Source organism: Lycium ferocissimum, unplaced genomic scaffold, assembly GCF_029784015.1.
Source record: "Lycium ferocissimum isolate CSIRO_LF1 unplaced genomic scaffold, AGI_CSIRO_Lferr_CH_V1 ctg4291, whole genome shotgun sequence".
Taxonomy (NCBI): Eukaryota; Viridiplantae; Streptophyta; class Magnoliopsida; order Solanales; family Solanaceae; genus Lycium; species Lycium ferocissimum.
This window is the reverse complement of record NW_026725631.1, coordinates 19,387-37,965: the sequence shown is the minus strand read 5'-3', so window position 1 is coordinate 37,965 and position 18,579 is coordinate 19,387. Positions and strand designations below refer to the sequence as shown.

Sequence of the window (18,579 nt, the reverse complement as noted above, 5' to 3'; positions counted from 1 at the left end):
ATTTGAGAATATATCAAAATAGCTAATGTGATTTCTTTATCCCTTTTATCATCCCTTATTAAATATATTTAAAAAATATGATTAATTCAAACCATATACTTGAATTCATATTTGATATTAATGCCTACAATTTTGCACACAATGTAGAAAATATAACGCATTATACACCATATATTGTGGTTCTGATTCTTCCTAATTATTATGAAATATCCTAAAGTTTTTTAATTTTTTCCTCGAATAGGGTCGCAATAAATCCGAATTGATGAAAACGAAAATTGATTCTTCGTTTCAATTATCACAAACTTTTATTATTATCCTAAAGTTTTTTAAAAATTTTCCCTCGAAGAGGATCTCTTATCAAAGTTTCGCTTGATGAACAAATAGTCCCAATTGCAAATGTTCAATCAAATAAAAGACCTATTTAAATAACTTGTGTTAAAATATTATTCGATATCTCTTATTAATGTTAGTATAATTTACAAATAGTTTAATAATAATAAAATAATTCATAATCAATAATAATAATAATAATGATGATATATCCTTTAGTATAATTTCTATTTACTAATTCATAATTAATGTCATCGTTGAGCTTATCCTTATAATCCCAATGCTCAATTTCTTTTAACGTGCTGATTCTTCCATTATTATCCAAAAGTATCACTTCCAAATAAACTCAAAAGTTGCTATGTTTTACTATGTCCCAACTGCAAACAAGAAGTGAGAAGTTCAATAAAAAGAAAGTTTCTGTGTATGACTTGTAAGCAACAAAATATGTTAATTCCCAGGTACTTTTACCTCTAAGTTTACACATACGTCCAAACACAATGTTTACCACAATCCTTCTGTTCCTATAAAAAAAAAAATTATCTTTTGCACATATACACTTGCAGGTGCAGATTTGATGTAAATCTCCAAGATGCCTCCGGATCAATAATTGGGATAATTATGGACAAAGAAGCAGAAAAATTATTATCCCTTACCACAGATGAGATTTACGACCTTGCTTCAAATGAGGTGAGCATTCTAACTGAATAATTTACACATGCTCACTTTTCAATTGAACAAACAAAAAGCTAAAATATATTTCTCCCCAGGATGAGTTGCTACCAATGCAGAATATTCAAAGCAAGCTAAATCAGAACTTTTATATAATTCAAGTGAAAAAATCATTCTCCCGCACTTCTCAAGCAACATCTGGAAAATTGTACATTTTGTCTTGCACTGAAAAAGGAAACATGGTGCATTCTCTCCCTGAATCACCAAAAACTGACATTGAAGAAGGCAGCAAAAGGAAAAAGAAACATTTAATTTCCTTTGATGAAGAAACAGAAGTACCAACCGAGCGACGTCACTCGCTCAAGCTGAAACAAAAACTGGAGCCAACAACTCCAGTAAAAAAGAAATAAAGGTCACCACAAAATTCTCTTTCTCATTCTTTGTATGAATATATTTATATTATATCTTTAATTAAACAACTATTGTTTTCCTTATAATCTTCCAATATATTCTACCCTCTTTCATTCTTTCTGGTAAACACATTTGCAGGATAACCTTTTTTTGCAATCACTTTTGCGTTTTGCGGAACAAAGGTAATTTATATCAAAACTTATTTACCCTATTCCCTTACTTAAACGTTCCACAATTTTCTTTTTACAAATTTTTAACATCAACCACAACTAAAATTTATTGATTCTTAAACAGTTCTTTTGTAGGGAAATCAATTCTCTTTTGAAGCTTGCTTTTGACTTTTTGTCTTGCATCAAACAAAGGTAATAAAAATTACATTTATTCAACTAATCTTAATTTATTTTGCCCAATTTACTGCTTTCTTATTTCTGCATTTCTATTTCTTTGACTCTATTTATTTATTTTCATATATTATCTTTCTGCCTTCAGAAGCAATTAAATCTTTAGGGGGATTTATCTAAAAGGTTTTGCCCGTTCTTGAATTTTGGATTCATTTCAAAATACATCTATTTTTTTTTCAGCTAATCCATGATTTATTTCAAACAGAATCGAGAGAGTATACTTAAACAAAAATTCTAGACTTGTGAATAGTTTTAAATTCATGTTGGAAAGTTGTTACAAGATTCAGGTTAGTTGTCTCCTTATCAATGCGCTGACTCTGGTGAAGGAGGAGGAGAAGGTGAAAGAGGAGAAGCAAAAGGAAGGGTTTAAGACAATAACAATGACGGAGAAATTTAGTTGTTGGACTAAAGATTTGTTTGAGATATTAATGAATGAGAATAGATGGAAGGGATTTACACAGAGTAATGCTAGGATAAGTAAGGAAGTGGGAGGTAAGTTTAGTATATTTGATGGATCGGTTACAGGGAGTAATGTGGAGTTGCAAGAAGGGAAGTTGCTTGTGCAGAAATGGAGGTTTGGTAGTTGGCCTGATGGTATACAGTCCATGGTATGGTTTTTTGACCTTTGCTTTTTCTATTTGTGCTTATGTGTTTGTCAAGAATGTTATTTTAATGTTAAGTAAGGCAAATTGTTTAGTGTTGGAATGAAATATATCTGAATAGAGTGGAATGGAAGCTGAAGAATGGTATAATTGACCTCAACTGATTTGGGATTTGAGTTAGTCCGGTAAGGCCCTTGCTTAGCCCGGGCCCAAGATCAAGGTAATAATGCACTTCATAGGTTTTAACTGAAAAAATAATAATTTGTGTACGTTTCTTAGGCACAACTCTTTTAAGATGATAGCATTTAATTTCAATCCACTTGGGCTTCTGTTTTACCAGACAGCATGTTCCAGTTATCGTCCGGGCTAATATTTTGCTCTGCCTATGTAACACAAAAAGGCAAGAGATAATGAATGCTTCTGTTTTAAGAATGGCCTTGTAGAATTTTACCTTATCAGAAAAAAATCAAAAAAACAATGGCCTTGAAGATGTTTATCTTCACTTATAACTATTGAAATCACGACTTAAAACTGTGATTTTGTAGCTTTTGTAGTTCAGAAGCTACAAAAGCTAAATTTTTGTGTTTTAGAATCTTGAAGGATTAATATTAGCTTCTGAACCTTCATTTGCCCATAAACCATACATCATGACCACAACCATTTCATAAAACAATTTTTTTTTTTTTTTTGAAACTGGTTTAATGCTTGGAATTGAGGGAGAAAAAAGAAGTGAAAGAGGAAGATAAAATGCAAACTACTGCTGATGTAGCTGAGTTGAAGTGTAGAAAATTAAAGTAAGATTGAGAGTGTAGTAGTTGATGTATACTCTTGAATTACCAATAGTAGAAAGACCAGTTTGCACTTGACAACATGTTAGATTCCAATCCAAATCCAATAAGAAATTGACAGCAACAACATTATGCAGCTCTCTCTCTCTCTCAGCTTTGGTTTTGGGGTTCAGGAGCGATTGATGTGATATAATCCAAAAATGCTTTGATGATGTGTAGGATTCTTGTTATATGGACTTTGAATCGGCTTAAAACAGAGAAAAAAACACTCTTAATGTTGATAGTGCACCTTCTTCTTTTTTTCTGTTGCTTCTGCTTTAGCGCAATCTTACAATGACTATGAATAATTTAAAGCTGGAGTCTATTTAAATTTGTAGTAATATTTCTTATTGAATTCATAACCAGAAGCTGAAATTTTCTTCTTCAGTAATGTGATTTATGGGTTTATTAATATATTCTAATGATGTAGATGTCTCACAAATCTCAATATATGAGGGTAAAAACCTCAGATGGGGCTTCCTATTTAGAGCTGAAAGTGCCAAAAAATGCTGCAAAACTTCCAGAGTGGAACTTCTTGGAGAAATATGGCTACCACTACGTTGACGGTTATTCTCAACCGTTCCTTCCTTCTGAGGTTAGCTTCTCAGTCTCTGTAGAATCACCATACAGCTTTAAAGATAGGAACTGAAGAAACTCAGCTTATAAATAGTTAGCTTCTGCAATGAGCTGAATTCAATTGCATTGATGTATTTGCTCTACTTCTTGAGTTGCTCGTAAAAGTTAGTATACATTTCTGCTGCCCCTTGATGTGTCTTTGATATTGGTTGCATTTCCTATGTTGCCCTTCTAAGATCAAAGCTTCATGGTTCCATCACTTGGACTTCCATGCTAATCCATTGCCCGTGAAGTCACAACTTTGTCATTTACTGGCTAACTAGAATGAATGGCAGCTAGAGAATTATGACTGCATTTATATGACTTTTTTTCTTTCTGTGGTAGTGCAATTGACCCCTATAAGGAGAGTGCGACTGACTAGGATGATTTCTCTTTCACTTGATTAGCATTCAAATTTGTACCGATGCATACTCTTTATTGTTTATCCACCATCTTTCTAAACTGACTTCCACTACCAGGTAGCATTTAGGAAAGTATTTATGGGAGTATTTGAATTTTGCAGAATGTCTCCTAGGCAATCCGTATAATTTCACGCCTAAGCTCGCCTCATGTAGATGGTCTGAACAAAAGGGTCCTATTCACAAGGCTCAGAATTCTGATCGATGGTAAATCTTAAACAAGATTACAATTTGATTCTATTACTTGTAACCTATAGCAATTCTTATCTAACTTTGTATGCTTTCTCTTCTCTTTTCCAGTTAATACCCAGATGCAATTTCTACGGCCAACTACAGCTACTTGAATCCAGATTGTAGCCCCTTACACAAAGAACATCAAAAATTTCACAGCTTTTCTCTTTCTAACAAATTGGCAATGTAATAGTATAATTTTGTTCCGCACAATATGAAGCATATTTAACTTGATAGTACTGGTTCCTTTTTGTTGGTTAAACTCCTATTAAACAAATAAGGAAGTACCTTTCGAAAGTCGAACCACTTTTATATAACAACATTCGCCCGTCCTTTGCACGGGCTCGGGCCATCTTAATTCTATGTTATAGAAATGAGAGTTTTGAGGGACTAACATGGACGAACAATGGCATATTAGTAATTGCAGAGCCAATGTTATGGCATTTCCTATATTAGTATGCTTTCATGGCCCATTTTACGTCATCATTTTGGCCACGTGTTATCATAGACAAAATTATTTGGTTATTATTTTATTTTATTTATATTTTACCTCTGTGTATTTTTACTTATTCACTTTTAACTTCTCACTGTTTCCGTTGACTATTTATTCTCTTCTCATGTATAGATGTATGCAGTTCAATTTTAATTCTTCTACACAAATTTATTTCCTCTGTGCACTTTTACTTGTTTACTTTTAACTTTTCATGCTCTTTAAGAATTAATAAATCTCACGTGGACAAATGTTATAGTACTGAATATTTATTCTCTTCTCAGTGTATTTTTACTTGTTCACTTTTGACTTTTCACGTTCTTTTTGAATATTTATTCTCTTCTCATGTATACATGTATGCACTTTAATTTAATTCTTCGACACATATATATTTCCTTGACTATTCACGTTCTTTAAGAATTAATAAATGAAATACTCTCTCTGTCCCATATTACTTGGCCATTACTTGACTTTTCACGTAATCTCTTGGCCTTATCTGACGTCTTTTTATGCTTTTATGCTTTCTATTGAGCCGAGGGTCTTCCTGAATGCACTCGTCCTACCTTGGTGAGTCGTCAAAATCACAGACACTCTACCCTCCTTACCTCACGTCAGGGATTTCACCGGGTTGTTATTGTTGTTGTTGTACTGACTTTTCACGTTCTTTATTAATTAATAAAACGGCAAGATTCTTCGTCCCATATTACTTGACCACATTACTATATTTGACTTTTTACGTCCTTAAGAATTAATAAATGAAGTACTCCTTCATTCAATATTACTTGGCCACATTACTAAAAATATATGCCTATTTTTCTATTCTATATTTTTCTTATTATATTATTATATTTCTATTATATAACGCCCAAGGTGGACCAACACAACAATAATAAGTTCTACAAAAAATAACTGAAATTGTACTCTAAGCAGGGATTAACATGTGTACATTTCAGAAGTTGAACGTTAATTCTACCTCTTGTGTGTTCACTTTCTAAATCCCCACGGTCATAGTTTCTTAATTGTCCTTTTATTTTCTTCATTTGGCATATACTCCCTATGTCTCAATTTAAGTATTCTGCGTTTATTTAGTATGAGTTTAAAAAATAAAGATAGAGTTTCAAATCTTGTAGTTAAATTAAAAATGTGTATAATATAATAAAATATCCTTTGAATCTTGTGATTATAAACTTCACATGTATGATATTTGAATTGTCAACTTACTAAATATATAAATGAGGCGGACATAACCAAAATAAGACAATTTTTTTTATTTAACAACAAACGCCCAAAGTGGACCAATATAAGCAACAATAAGTTATCTGAAAAAGCAACCAAATTGCACAATTCGAGCGTGACTAACATGCGTACATTTCAAAAGTTTAACATTAATACTACCTCTCTTACTGTTTACTAAGTCCCACATGTCCGATAATGTCTCAATTGTACTTTCATTTCCTTCATTTGACATATGCTACCTACATTCAATTTAATGATTCACGTCAATTGTATACGGAGTTTAAAAATAAACTTGACATGTAGGATATTTGAATTATAAACTTACTGTATATAAAAAAAGGCGGACATAATCAAAATAAGATAAATTTTAACAATAATTGAGAAATTAAGTGAAAAAATAAGAGGAAAAAAAATATGGAGACTTACTAAGGAGAATCGCAGTATTCTTTGTAAAATATACAAACCATAAAGACTAACTAAATTGAGTAACCAAATTAATTATGTAGGGCCCATACATCTCACGAGCATAGTTTGCTAGTTTATTTAATTTAATTTAATTTTATTTATTTAATTTAATCTTTTTTTTTTTTCTATTTTTTTCTATTAATAAGTGAAGCTTCTTGGAACGACGAAGGGTACAAATGTAAATACGCAAGTCCCTCACACTACGCTCTAAATATCCACGTGTGCCCTTTTCTGCTCCATCTTGCTTCACTTTCTTCTTCTTCTTTGTTATTCTATTCATTCTGTTTTTGTCTCTTCTACATGTGCTGATAATTGCTCATTTCTTTTTGTCTTTGTTTTTGGTTCGTTTGATGTTACATTTTTGCTCAATCAGGTATTGCATGTGGTTAATTTATTTTAGTTTGATATTTTTACCAAGGATTTTGAGATTTTCTCTTAGAGTTTGGAAATTTGAGGTTTTTAGAATTTAATTAAGTTTTCATTTCAGAGATGGATCAAAGAATTGAAAGATGTGATACTGACGATTGACTTAGATGCTTCTCCACCGACAGAGATTTGATTCGGAGGTAATCATGAATAGGTAAAATATCTTCTCGATTGTTCGAATTTTGGGGATTTACTCCATATTTTTTTTCCTTTCAAATTTTGGGCCTATCTGTTTACATCTTCTCTGTAATTGTATTTTGTGGTTTTATTGATTTCTCAATATGCGACAATGCAGACAATTTATTAGTCATTTAGTTGGAATATAATGGTTGCAAAATTATGATTTCACGGGTTTTGAAAGTAGTAGCCGATCAAGGGAAGAAAATGGCACTGCTTGTGTCGACTCTAAGAGGTAATTTTTACACTTTGTTTGTTCTAATGTTATATGCTTAGTTATATTTCTAAATTGTTGTGAAACCTATAGTAGATACGACTAAATAACAAGATGTGATAGAAATCAAAAATAGCCCATAACCTGAAAGACTGGTAATGGAAGAACAAAAACAATGATCCACTGGAAAAGGCTATGAACCAAAAAGGTAAGCAAGAAAGTTATACTCAATCAAATTTTTCCCATTTTATTCAATCAGATTACTCCGTGAAAGTTTATTGGAGAAACAAATTGGAAGATTAAAGCTTTTCTCTTTATTCGTGAAAGAGCCGCGATGTTGATGAATGAGATAGAGTTTTCTTGTGCCTAGAGAACTACTAAAGAAGCAGCATAGCCAGTAACAACTTTCTGATACATTCAACCTTTATTTGAAGAAAGTAGAGAGTTCAAAAAAAGGTATAAGCAATAATTCTCAAAACTCAGAAACAAGTGTAATTGGATCAAGAAAGCAAATATTTTTTTATCTCTAATTTCTCTGTGTGTACTTTGTTCTATAGAAAGTAGGAAGATTCTTATGCATTTGAGAGAGGGCTTAAATCTGTAGTTTCAGTAATGAAAACTTTTAAATTTGTGTTTGAGGCTATAGAGGGAAAACATAGATGTGGATTTCCAGATTTCTGATGTTGATGGTTAAACTTGTAGGTCTTATTGGTCTTGAGATGGATCTTCCAGTCATAAATATAAGTACCTTTATTTATCTTAATCGTAAATGTATCCTTTATGTTTTCTTTGGTTGTGGTTAGATAAAATATTGTAGCATCAAGTATTGGGTATCTTAAACTTTAACATATATATATATATATATATATATATATATATATATATATATATATATATATATATATATATTAATCTTAGGGATAATGTTTTCCCTAAGCCGTAAAGATTTATTGCATCTATTGATTAATGAATTTCGTTTGTCCAGTGTTATTAGCAAAACAATGACAACAAGCCTGTAATGGACGGAACAACTCATAGTGCTTGTTTCTATTTGGTGACCTGTCAGCTTGAGGAGCTAAATATGTGCGGAAATATCTAATAAGAAAAAAAAATGTGGACTGTGACAACGAGAACAAGTCTAACAATCAAGACAAGCCTCATCAAATAGGAGGAAGAGGTGAGAAGCACAACTTTCAGGCAAAGCAGATCAAACGGGAATCTTAACAAGAAAAGGAAGGATGAAGAAGATGCAAGCAATGAAAATCCTGCAATTGAAAAGAGAACTCGTGTTTTTTGGTCTATAAAGTTTCGCAGGGATTCCTAATGAAAGCTTGACATAGAGCTTCATAGGAAGCTTGTTGCAGCAGTTAATTATTTATGCATTGGAAGTGATTTTCTTTAGCATCACTGTGGTTAGTATTTGTGTATCTTTTATTATATAGATACTTCCATATTAATGGACTAATTTTTTCGTCCTGTTTCTAATGTCCGTAAGAAGATTTTGACCTGATGAATGTTGAAGGAGTTACAAGAGGGAATGTGGCAAGCCATCTCCAGGTATCTTTATATATAGTTTCATATGCAACCTTTAATCTGCTTTATATTTTTACTGATGGGATATATGTATGCAATCCATGTACATTGTTTATGAATTTTGAATTTGGTTGGCTCTTGAACTAAGCATGGAAAGAATTATATATCCTTTCTTTTATTACTTTGCTCTCTATATTCAACTTTTAGACTTCACCATAAAATCTGCCGTCTGTTCTGCTTAAAGGACAGGTTTGTACTGCGTAACTCTCTTTTGAAGCTTTTCATTCTCAGGGAAAAAAAAAACCTCTCTTTTTGAAGCTTTTTGTGTAGTGCCACTAAATTTTTCTTCAAGTTACACAAGTTTATTTGAGACTGTGAATTCGAAAGTTAAAGAAGGTAAGCATGAATCTAAAATCTGAGAGCACGAAATCTTGTGAGATTTAGGCAAAAATTTCTTGAGTTTACTGCCTAGAAAATAGAACCTTCTGGTGGTAAGTGTGTGATAGGGTGGTAATTATGTTTTGGTTTTTCTGCTTCATCCATTGTTATCCTCTTAACTGATTATTACATTTTCGTTTGATATGTTTGTTTTTAATTGTTCTACTATGATCGGCTTCTAGCTGCAAAGAAGTGTTAACAGAGTAGCTTGCCCCTTGAAGCCTTTCCTTAACATATCCACGTAATGTGCATACGAATCTCATATTCATATAAATATTTGTCCTGCTTTGGTCTTCTAAAGTTGAAGAGGAACATAATAGAGTACAGTTAGAGCTATAAATGATTAACAAAAATTCATGAATGTTTAAAAAGAGGGAGGCCAAATTTAAGTTTAAGCTTTTGCTGGATTCAATTGAAGAAGTCTTTTCCTTTTCTTCTTTATTTTTTTTTTAATAAAAAGGTAATTTCTTATACTTGCACACTTTCATGAAGAATCAGCAATATATCTTACTAGAAAAATTGAAGTGGCTTGAAAAAAACTACATTTTCAGAGTTGTTTCCTAGAATTGGTTGGTACACCAATTCTCTTAACCACAGAAATTTGCTTTCCAATTACAATAACAAGAAGTTGAATCTTTCCCTTGTAAAGAATAGTGACTGAAAGGGTAATTTACTACACTCCGTCAGGCATATTCTTGAATCTGATTCTACCGGGCTATCATTCATTTCAGCCTATCATTTGTTGTTGGGGAAGAGATATTGACCCACGTAATATTGGTCGGAAACAAATGAAGAATCACAGGTTTTCTTATGTTCGTTGTTGCAACTATCAATATGTTGCTGATAAAATACTTACTTCTGCCATTAACCTCTTCCTGCTTGGGGCTACCAATAATGAATAAGCACTATCAATACTTTTAATACATTTTAGAGTGGATATAAAGCACCTTTAAACTTCACATAATTTGACAGGTACTCTTCTTTCGATAAGGTCGGGAGAAAATGACGATGCTGCGGACGAGAACGGATGGAGGTTGCTTGAACAAGTTTAAGATGAGCCCCTATACGTAAAACCACTTGGTGTCATAAGTCATTGAATGCTTGTTTAGTTGGTAAAAAAGAAGTATGTGAATCTATGTTTTTGTTGTAAATATTAAATTATAATAGGTTCATTACTATTAGACCAACTTTGAGATGAATGCAATAGTTTTTTTTATATGGACAAGAGTTAAGTAGCTCTTTAGTTTTCAAGTTAATCTTAAGAGTCTGGATTGGAAAATTTACATTTTTCAGAGCGATGTAATCTCTTAAATCAGCTACTTAGGAAATTCTTTAGTGGTATAACAGTAAAGATAATTTATACTGCCTTTATAGTGATATGTCCAGCATAACTGCTGTAAAACATGAGTTTTAGCTTCTATAGTCTTATATTCTACAACAAAAACTGAATTATACGAACAAACAATATTTTCGAGCATATGCCCGTGCTTACGGGCCATCTAGTCTACTATATTAGAAGAGTGGGTTTGGATTGTCGTCCACCAACTCTTCTAGATTAGTTTTCTACCATATTAGAAGAGGGGGTTGGATCGTTGTCCACTCACTCTTTTAGAATAGTAATTAAAAAAAAATAAGGTGGGGTTTACGTGAAGAATTAGGAGACAATTGGGAAAAAAATAAATTAAGGTGGGGTCCACGTGAAGAAATAGGAGACAATTGTAACCAAAAAAAGGACATTTAAATAATGATAATAAGCTCAGAAAATGGTAAAGGTATGCTTAGAGAAAATTTAAAGAAGAAAAATTCAAGAAAAAAGAAATAATGATTTAAATTGAACACAAAAACTGTTAAAGAAGTCATAAGAGCAAAAGATTTAAAACTTATACCTTTAAATATAAGTTTATACACATACGTCTCACACAAATAATGAGGAATAACATCAACAAGATGAAATATAAACGGTCAAGAAATGTAGACACATATTGTCTTAAAATGATGAAGTTGGTCTACACTTCAAAATTTAAGACTACAACAGGCACACATGAAACCGTTTTCAGTGTTGTTGAGTAGAAAGAGATGATGGCATGAAACTCGATAGGAGAAGGTGTATTTCAAAATTTTCAATTGGAGAACCAAACCAGGAAAGTCATATATGGGAGAAGCAGATTAAGTAAAATAATTTATTGATATTTTTAATTAATTGAATTATAATACTTTCTATAATAAAAATTCCATAATTATATTATAAAAAGGTACTCTCTCTGTCCTAATTTATGTGACATAGTTTGATTAGGCACGAAGTTCAAAAAGAAAGAAAAGATCTGTGACACTTGTGGTAAAAAATAAGTCATTAATATTTGTGTAGATTTAAATCATTTCATTAAAGATAAAAGGGAAAGTTTCAAATTAAATGATTTCTAAATATAAAAATATATGATTTTTTAGCATAAAAAAGTGTGATATTATTTTTTATGTTTGGCCGTACTAGCATCGGCTTTTATCATCTAATATATATAGAGACCACAGTTGGGTGGACGAACACTGCAATTATTGTAGCAAAAGCAGAGTGAACACTACTTTATAATTGGACCCATCAAACACGTGTATTGGTCTGCTTCACATCTTCATCTGCTTTAGTGCTTATTTTTATTACAGTACACACGAGAGTAGAATATTTGTTGACTTTGAAATTCATCCTTACCACGTGGACCATATTTTGGGGACCAATTTACAATATGGTGAAGTTCTGTACATGTTATGATTTTTTTTTAATCAATTTTCTTATATTTTATTATAAATTATAGTATTTGACTTGCCACTTATTCTCTATACATGTGTATTTTATTTTTACGTTATGATATATTTTTACTTCTATACTTCATTTTATTACTCTATTATAGAAAACACATAAAATTGTACTCTAAGTAGATATTAAGATATGTACATTTCACAAGTTTAATATTAATTCTACCCCTTATGTGTTTAATTTTTGGGACCACAGTTGGGCGGACGAACACTGCAATTATTGTAGCAAAAGCAGAGTGAACAATACTTTGTGATTGGACCCATCTGTTTTATGGATAACACGTGTATTGGTCTGCTTCACATCTTCATCTGCTTTAGTGCTTATTTTTATTAGAGTACACCAACGAGAGTAGAATATTTGTTGACTTTGAAATTCATCCTTACCACGTGGACCATATTTTGGGACCAATTTACAATATGGAGAAGTTCTGTACATATTATGATTTTTTTTAATCAATTTTCTTATATTTTTTATATATATTATAGTACTTGGTTATTAAACTTATTCTCTATACACGTGTATTCTACTTTTACGTTATGATATTTCTTTACTACTACACTTCATTTTATTACTCTATTATAGAAAGCACATGAAATTGTACTCTAAGCAGGGACTAACATGTATACATTTCAGAAGTTTAACATTAATTCTACATCTTATGTGTTTACTTTTTAGGTTCCCATATGTCCGCAGTGTCTCAATTGTCCTTTCATTTCCTTCATTTGGCATATACTCCCTCTGTCTCAATTTAAGTGTCTAAATTTGACTAGACCCATAATATAAAAAATAAAAATAGACTTTTGAATTTTGTGGTTCTAAATTAAAAATGTGTATAATATAAAAAAATAAAAATTTGAATCTTGTGATTATAAACTTGACATGTAGGTTATTTAAATTATCAACTTATTAAATATAAAAAGAGGCGGACATAATCAACATAAAATAAATTTTAACAACAATTGAGAAATTAAGGGGAAAAAAAAGAGGAAAAGAAACAAAATATGGAGACTCACTAAGGATAATCGCGGTATTCCTTGCAAAATATACAAACCATAAAGGCTAACTAAAGTGAGTAACCAAATCAATCACGTTGGGCCCTGTGTGCACACGCAAATAGAGATAGACTTTTGAATCTTGTGGTTCTAAATTAAAAATGTGTATAATATAATGAATAATCCTTTAAATCTTCTCGATTATAAACTTTGACATGTAGGATATTTAAATTGTCAACTTACTAAATTTAAAAAGAGGCAAACATAACCAAAATAAGACAAATTTTAGTAATAAATTAAGAAATTAAGGAAAAATAAGGAAAAGAAACAAAATATGAGGAAATTTCACCAAGGAGAATCGCGTATCCTTTGTAAAATATACAAACCATAAAAACTAACTAAAGTGAGTAACCAAATTAATCACAAAATATGGAGATTCGCTAAGGAGAATCGTGGTATCTTTTGTAAAATATACAAACCATAGAGAATAACTAAAGTGAGTAACCAAATTAATCATGTTGCGCTTCGTGCATCGACGGCAAATAAATATAGTCTTTTGAATCTTGTGGTTCTAAATTAAAAATGTGTATAATATAATAAAATATTCTTTGAATCTTGTGATTATAAACTTAACATGTAGTATATTTGAATTGTCAATTTACTAATAAATATAAATAGAGGCAGACATAATCAAAATAAGATAAATTTTAACAACAATTGAGAAATTAAGGGAAAAAATAAGAGGAAAAGAAATAAAATATGGAGACTCATTAAGGAAAAATCATAAAGACTAATTAAAGTGAGTAATTAAATTAATCATATCGCCCAGTATCGTTACATAGTTTGCTAGTAAAAGATAAATAAATCTATAAATGAAAAAGAAAAAGTGAGTACAAACACGGAAAATGTAACATTATTAGATAAGTTTTACTTTTGTATACGAAAATGACTTGACCAAAATGAAGTTTCCAAGAAGAGACCACACATGTGGGTATATCCATGAGTCCGCGACTTAAGTAGCACTAAAAATAAAAAGTTGTCCAAACTAAAAAAAAAAAAAAAAAAATTCCATTAATAGAATTCGCACGATTTCAGTGCGAAAGCGACCAAAGTGCAAAATTTCACTTTGGCCTTTCACGCACGAAATTGGTAGCACGCTAACGGCGGACCATAAATCCCCTCATCTTCCCCACTGACGCGACGTCTCCTCTCCCACCCGCCATTAACCCCTTTTTTTCAGTTTCTGGTCCCAACCCCCTTAAAACTATAATTTCGTTATTTTTCAATCCAAAACTCAATATTCTTATTGATATCGTGCAGAACAAGTTTTAAGGATTTCGGATAGAAATGCGTATAACACATTTCAAAAACTCAAAAAAAGCTTCAATCTAGGTATTTCACTACAAATTTTCTATTACATTGTTAAATATATTATTATCTAAGCATGGTCAGTATAACAAAAGCATTACTGGTTTTCCTTCTTTCTTTTTTTTTTTTTGTTGCTTTTTGGGCGAAGTCCGTGCATCGTCAAACTTCCCATTTTTTGGTTTTTTTTTTTTTTTTTTATTTGTTTTTCTATTGTTAATTAGTTAATTATTTATTGCTTGTTTATTTAGTATTTGTTAATTATTGGATTAGCGACTTAAGTATTTATTAATTGTTAGGACTAGCTATTTCAATTGTTAGATCGGCTAATTATTTATTTTGTTTTTGCTAAGCCAATTGTTTATTTGTTAATAATTTCTTAATTGTTTTGTTTCATTAGTTAATTAATTGTTTATTTGTTAAATATACGATAATAATTTATTAATTTTTTGATTAGTTACTTAATTGTTTATTTATTAAATATATGATAATAACTTGTTAATTATTTGATTTGTTAGTTATTTGTTTATTTATTAATTATTTATACTAATTGTATCCTAACTAATTGTTAATTATTTAACTCATCTTTATATTTTAGGAATGAAAACCCTTAGTTTAGGATTCATAACCGTAGCTTAGGATTGAAAACCTTAATATAATTTTCTATAAAAGATTACGTAACTAATATTACTTGTTAATGATTTATTTAAAATACGTAAAACATGGGTCACCACAATCTTTAATAAAATTTTCGATAAAAGATTACATAGCTAATACTAATACTAATACTACTTGTTAATGATTTATATAAAATGCGTAAAATAGACGGATCACCACCTCTTGATCCGGGCCCTTCGACCGAGAGTTACCGTATCTTCACCGAGCATGTCGCAACATATATGGACATCCGACCTCGGCACCGAGTCACAGTCCGCACTGCCAGGATTCGCACGGGAGATCTAGTCGCTCCCCCCCCCCACATCCTCGTGTCCCGGATATACCACGTCGGGGGCGTATCTACCCGCGTCGGTTGCCTGCACAAGACGATAGGTCGCTAGTGACAAAGATTGATCGAGAGGTGGCGACGGAGACGCACACATTTCATCTCCGCACCGCGAGGCTACCATTACCCTTCGTGACGCGGAGGTCATTTACGGCTACGGTGCCGACGGACGCCCATTGCATACCGAGGAGCCTCCCCGTGTCGCCGCCTTACCGACGAGCCGATTAGGCTCACCCAAGCCACGCTTCGACGGTCATATATCCCGCCGCAGTCGCTTTTGTTGTCGCCCTTATGCTCACTGCGCTCACGTACACGCAACATCCGATTGGAGAGACACGCGCCGGGTCGACGTTGATCGACGTGCGCGTCTATACTCACTCATCATATTCGGGGCATCCTATTCCCGAACACTTCGGGTTCGCATATGAGCTCGAGGTATCTTCGTATATCGACGATCTCGCCGAGATAGGATGTTATAGGGCGCCGCCTTGCCGGGCTACATGTATCGAGGATTCCCCGCCGATGTTCTACGGGCACGAGGGCAGGTCCCCGCATTTTGCTCGCTCCTTCGAAAGTTATATATTTAAGCGCGTGTTATTATACACAAAATATTTTTTTTTAAAACGACGACCGAGACCTTTTTTTAATCGACTATATCGATATGGGCGCGGACTAGGTCGAGACCTTTTCGCCCATACCACCGACCCTCCCGCCGACTATCTTACCGTCCCGATGCCATACGCGCGGAGACGGTCGCGGCGCGTACGCCGACGCGCGGAGACGCACCATGACCCTCTCTCCCCCTTGGGATCGCCTGGACCGCGTGACGGCCACGGACGCATGTTCATATTTTGGATTCACACGCTAGACCACATAACTACTATTTTAGTCTTACGTTGTTAACTAGTTCAATTCTTTTTTACAGCTTTTTATATGGACGCCGTACGATCATATTTTGGATGACGAGCTTCGGCGTTTTGTGTGGTCGGTCGGCACATACGTGGATGTCGCGGTGTCCATTGATACATATGGATATCGTTGAGCATCACGCGCCCGATCGCGTGTTACGGCGGTTGGGTACGTACGTAGATACCCGCGGCTACGGTTTGGGGAGCACGACCACTATACGAGGGACGAGCGTGCGGGCGTCGATGACGCGTGGCGACTCCATATGCGACAGCAGGTCCATAGTCGGGATGTGAGGATGGCGAGCCCACGCGGTCGGACACGACACCCCATCCACGTGTACACGTGAGCGGGTACATGCGGATCACTCGCATCATTATTGGTTCGCGTGTTAAGGTTTCACTATTTTGGGATGGAGATATCGTCGAGGACAATTACTCCATTCGTTATAGTGTCAAACCAAAAGCCCATGTTAAATTTCCAACAACTTTAAGTTATGAAACACTAGTCGGTTACTTGCACGAAAGAATGAAAACTACACCCACCGAGTTTGGAATCTCAATAATCGGCGTATATCCACAAACAATATCAAACGGTGTGATGCGTATGGCATGCACAATATCAACGATGATGAATCTTTGAGTGATTATTTGGGATCGCCAAGAATATCGTGATTTAGTATTCATTAATGTTCTTGAGAGAGTATGTTGAAAAGATACCTCGGAACAAGTCCCTCAAGTCCAACTATTCATGGTAACACTTATGGGGACTTTAGTTCTTATAGACATTTTGAGTGGTCAAGTGCCACTGAAAATCTAAGCCAAAGAATTTAATCAAGCTCACAATGAAAATTGGTAAATATGGTTTTGTATATTATTATTATTATATGTAGTAGCATGTGTTTGTTGTATGAATTGGTAAATAACCGCTTTTTCAAATCTTTATAGGAACTATTCTCAAAACTCACCAAAAGGGTACCAAATATGGATGTTGGTCAATCCTCTCGCCGGTGGAGTTGATCATTCTCCACACCATGACAAAGGCTTATGAACAACAAGTTCATCACCTTGATATTAAATTATCTATATATATGTATGATGTTGGTATTTAAAATATGTTACTTTTCATGTAGTGAGGATGAACGCACTTAATAATGAAGATTTTCCTAATTATGACGAGTCATCATCAAGTGATGACGATGAAATACCTAATAATGCGGAAAGGTAACCGATGATGAAGACGATGATGATGTTCAAGTTGGTATGACCAACAATATTCCTCAAAGCCAAAAACCAACAACAACCACCCACCAAGACGTACCACCACCGATGGTCGAAAACCCAACTTCCGAAAGCCCAATTCAAAGGGCATTCTAACAATATCCCTTATCTTGATAGCTGCCAGGTCGTGATGATGCATTTGTCTTCACAAGAGAAGATTATGATAGTCGCTAAAAACCTGGATCAACCTAAGGATCTCAACAAAGATCGATGCTACCTTGCAAAGTGAATGTTGTTCGCATCCAAAAAAGCTTTGCAACGGTCCGTCAAAATTTATTGTTTTAAGGACATGAGAGAGTTTAAGGTTGATCGACCAACCTCAAAGATATGGAGGCTAATTTGTAGACGACGGTATCAAGGCTGTGAGTGGTTGCTTCTGAATTGTTAAGGTTCGATGAGTATGTGGGCTATCACAAAATTTCGCGAAAGACACACTTGTGATATGGAAGAAAATCGAGCATCATTATAATTTAGATACAAACATGATTGCTCAAGTGTTACTTAAAGACATTGCCGAAACGCCAAGGTAACTTATCCTACCTAGTACATTATATGTCTTATATCAATTGAAAGATTATTACTAAAAGTTGTTTGTTTAAATTTGTGCAGTTCCCCATTAAAGATTGTATTCGAAACGTTCAAGCCGTATATAGTAAAACTATAAGCAACAAAAAGGATTTCTCGCGTACGACGCTTGAGATGGTCTTTGAAATTGCATATTTCTTTTCGATCGCTTACAGCGT

At 33.4% G+C, this 18,579-nt stretch overlaps 2 protein-coding genes and 1 long non-coding RNA gene across 39 annotated transcripts; all 3 read left to right on the top strand.

The window, feature by feature from the left end:
• The first annotated feature begins 652 nt into the window (after positions 1-652).
• Positions 653-1,856, top strand: LOC132044373 (uncharacterized). 6 transcript variants are annotated; one of them, XR_009412161.1, is made up of 5 exons: positions 658-788; positions 894-1,017; positions 1,119-1,411; positions 1,549-1,592; positions 1,705-1,820. XR_009412161.1 is itself a non-coding variant. In XM_059434866.1 (4 exons), exons 1-4 carry the CDS (start codon positions 699-701, stop codon positions 1,733-1,735), a joined length of 261 nt encoding a protein of 86 aa, XP_059290849.1. In that variant the 5' UTR covers positions 653-698; the 3' UTR covers positions 1,736-1,856. The 6 variants fall into 6 exon arrangements, 4 of the variants coding, with proteins under 4 accessions (XP_059290849.1, XP_059290850.1, XP_059290848.1 ...); XR_009412160.1 differs by having other exon boundaries at positions 1,098-1,411; positions 1,705-1,791; XM_059434866.1 differs by lacking the exon at positions 1,119-1,411 and having other exon boundaries at positions 653-760; positions 1,705-1,856.
• Positions 1,857-2,071: 215 nt separating this feature from the next.
• Positions 2,072-2,915, top strand: LOC132044372 (uncharacterized). Its single transcript, XM_059434864.1, has 2 exons — positions 2,072-2,419; positions 2,535-2,915. Exons 1-2 carry the CDS (start codon positions 2,072-2,074, stop codon positions 2,565-2,567), a joined length of 381 nt encoding a protein of 126 aa, XP_059290847.1. The 3' UTR covers positions 2,568-2,915.
• A 3,918-nt stretch (positions 2,916-6,833) lies between these two features.
• LOC132044370 (uncharacterized) lies at positions 6,834-10,773 on the top strand. 32 transcript variants are annotated; one of them, XR_009412155.1, is made up of 8 exons: positions 6,834-7,069; positions 7,184-7,262; positions 7,490-7,534; positions 7,841-7,969; positions 8,508-8,929; positions 9,012-9,070; positions 10,216-10,286; positions 10,457-10,773. It is a non-coding gene; the product is annotated as an uncharacterized LOC132044370 (long non-coding RNA). The 32 variants fall into 32 exon arrangements; XR_009412152.1 differs by having other exon boundaries at positions 7,487-7,534; XR_009412154.1 differs by having other exon boundaries at positions 7,438-7,534; positions 7,773-7,969.
• Positions 10,774-18,579: the final 7,806 nt, after the last annotated feature.

What these genes read in the sequence shown, in the direction of transcription:
- LOC132044373 (XM_059434865.1), top strand. Translation starts at nt 699, where the DNA reads ATGTCCCAACTGCAAACAAGAAGTGAGAAGTTCAATAAAAAGAAAGTT. An exon ending in AAAGTTTCTGTGTATGACTT is followed by an intron (nt 761 to 893) that starts GTAAGCAACAAA and finishes ATACACTTGCAG; the next exon opens with GTGCAGATTTGATGTAAATC. An exon ending in ACGACCTTGCTTCAAATGAG is followed by an intron (nt 1,018 to 1,097) that starts GTGAGCATTCTA and finishes ATTTCTCCCCAG; the next exon opens with GATGAGTTGCTACCAATGCA.
- LOC132044372 (XM_059434864.1), top strand. Translation starts at nt 2,072, where the DNA reads ATGTTGGAAAGTTGTTACAAGATTCAGGTTAGTTGTCTCCTTATCAAT. An exon ending in CTGATGGTATACAGTCCATG is followed by an intron (nt 2,420 to 2,534) that starts GTATGGTTTTTT and finishes ATATCTGAATAG; the next exon opens with AGTGGAATGGAAGCTGAAGA.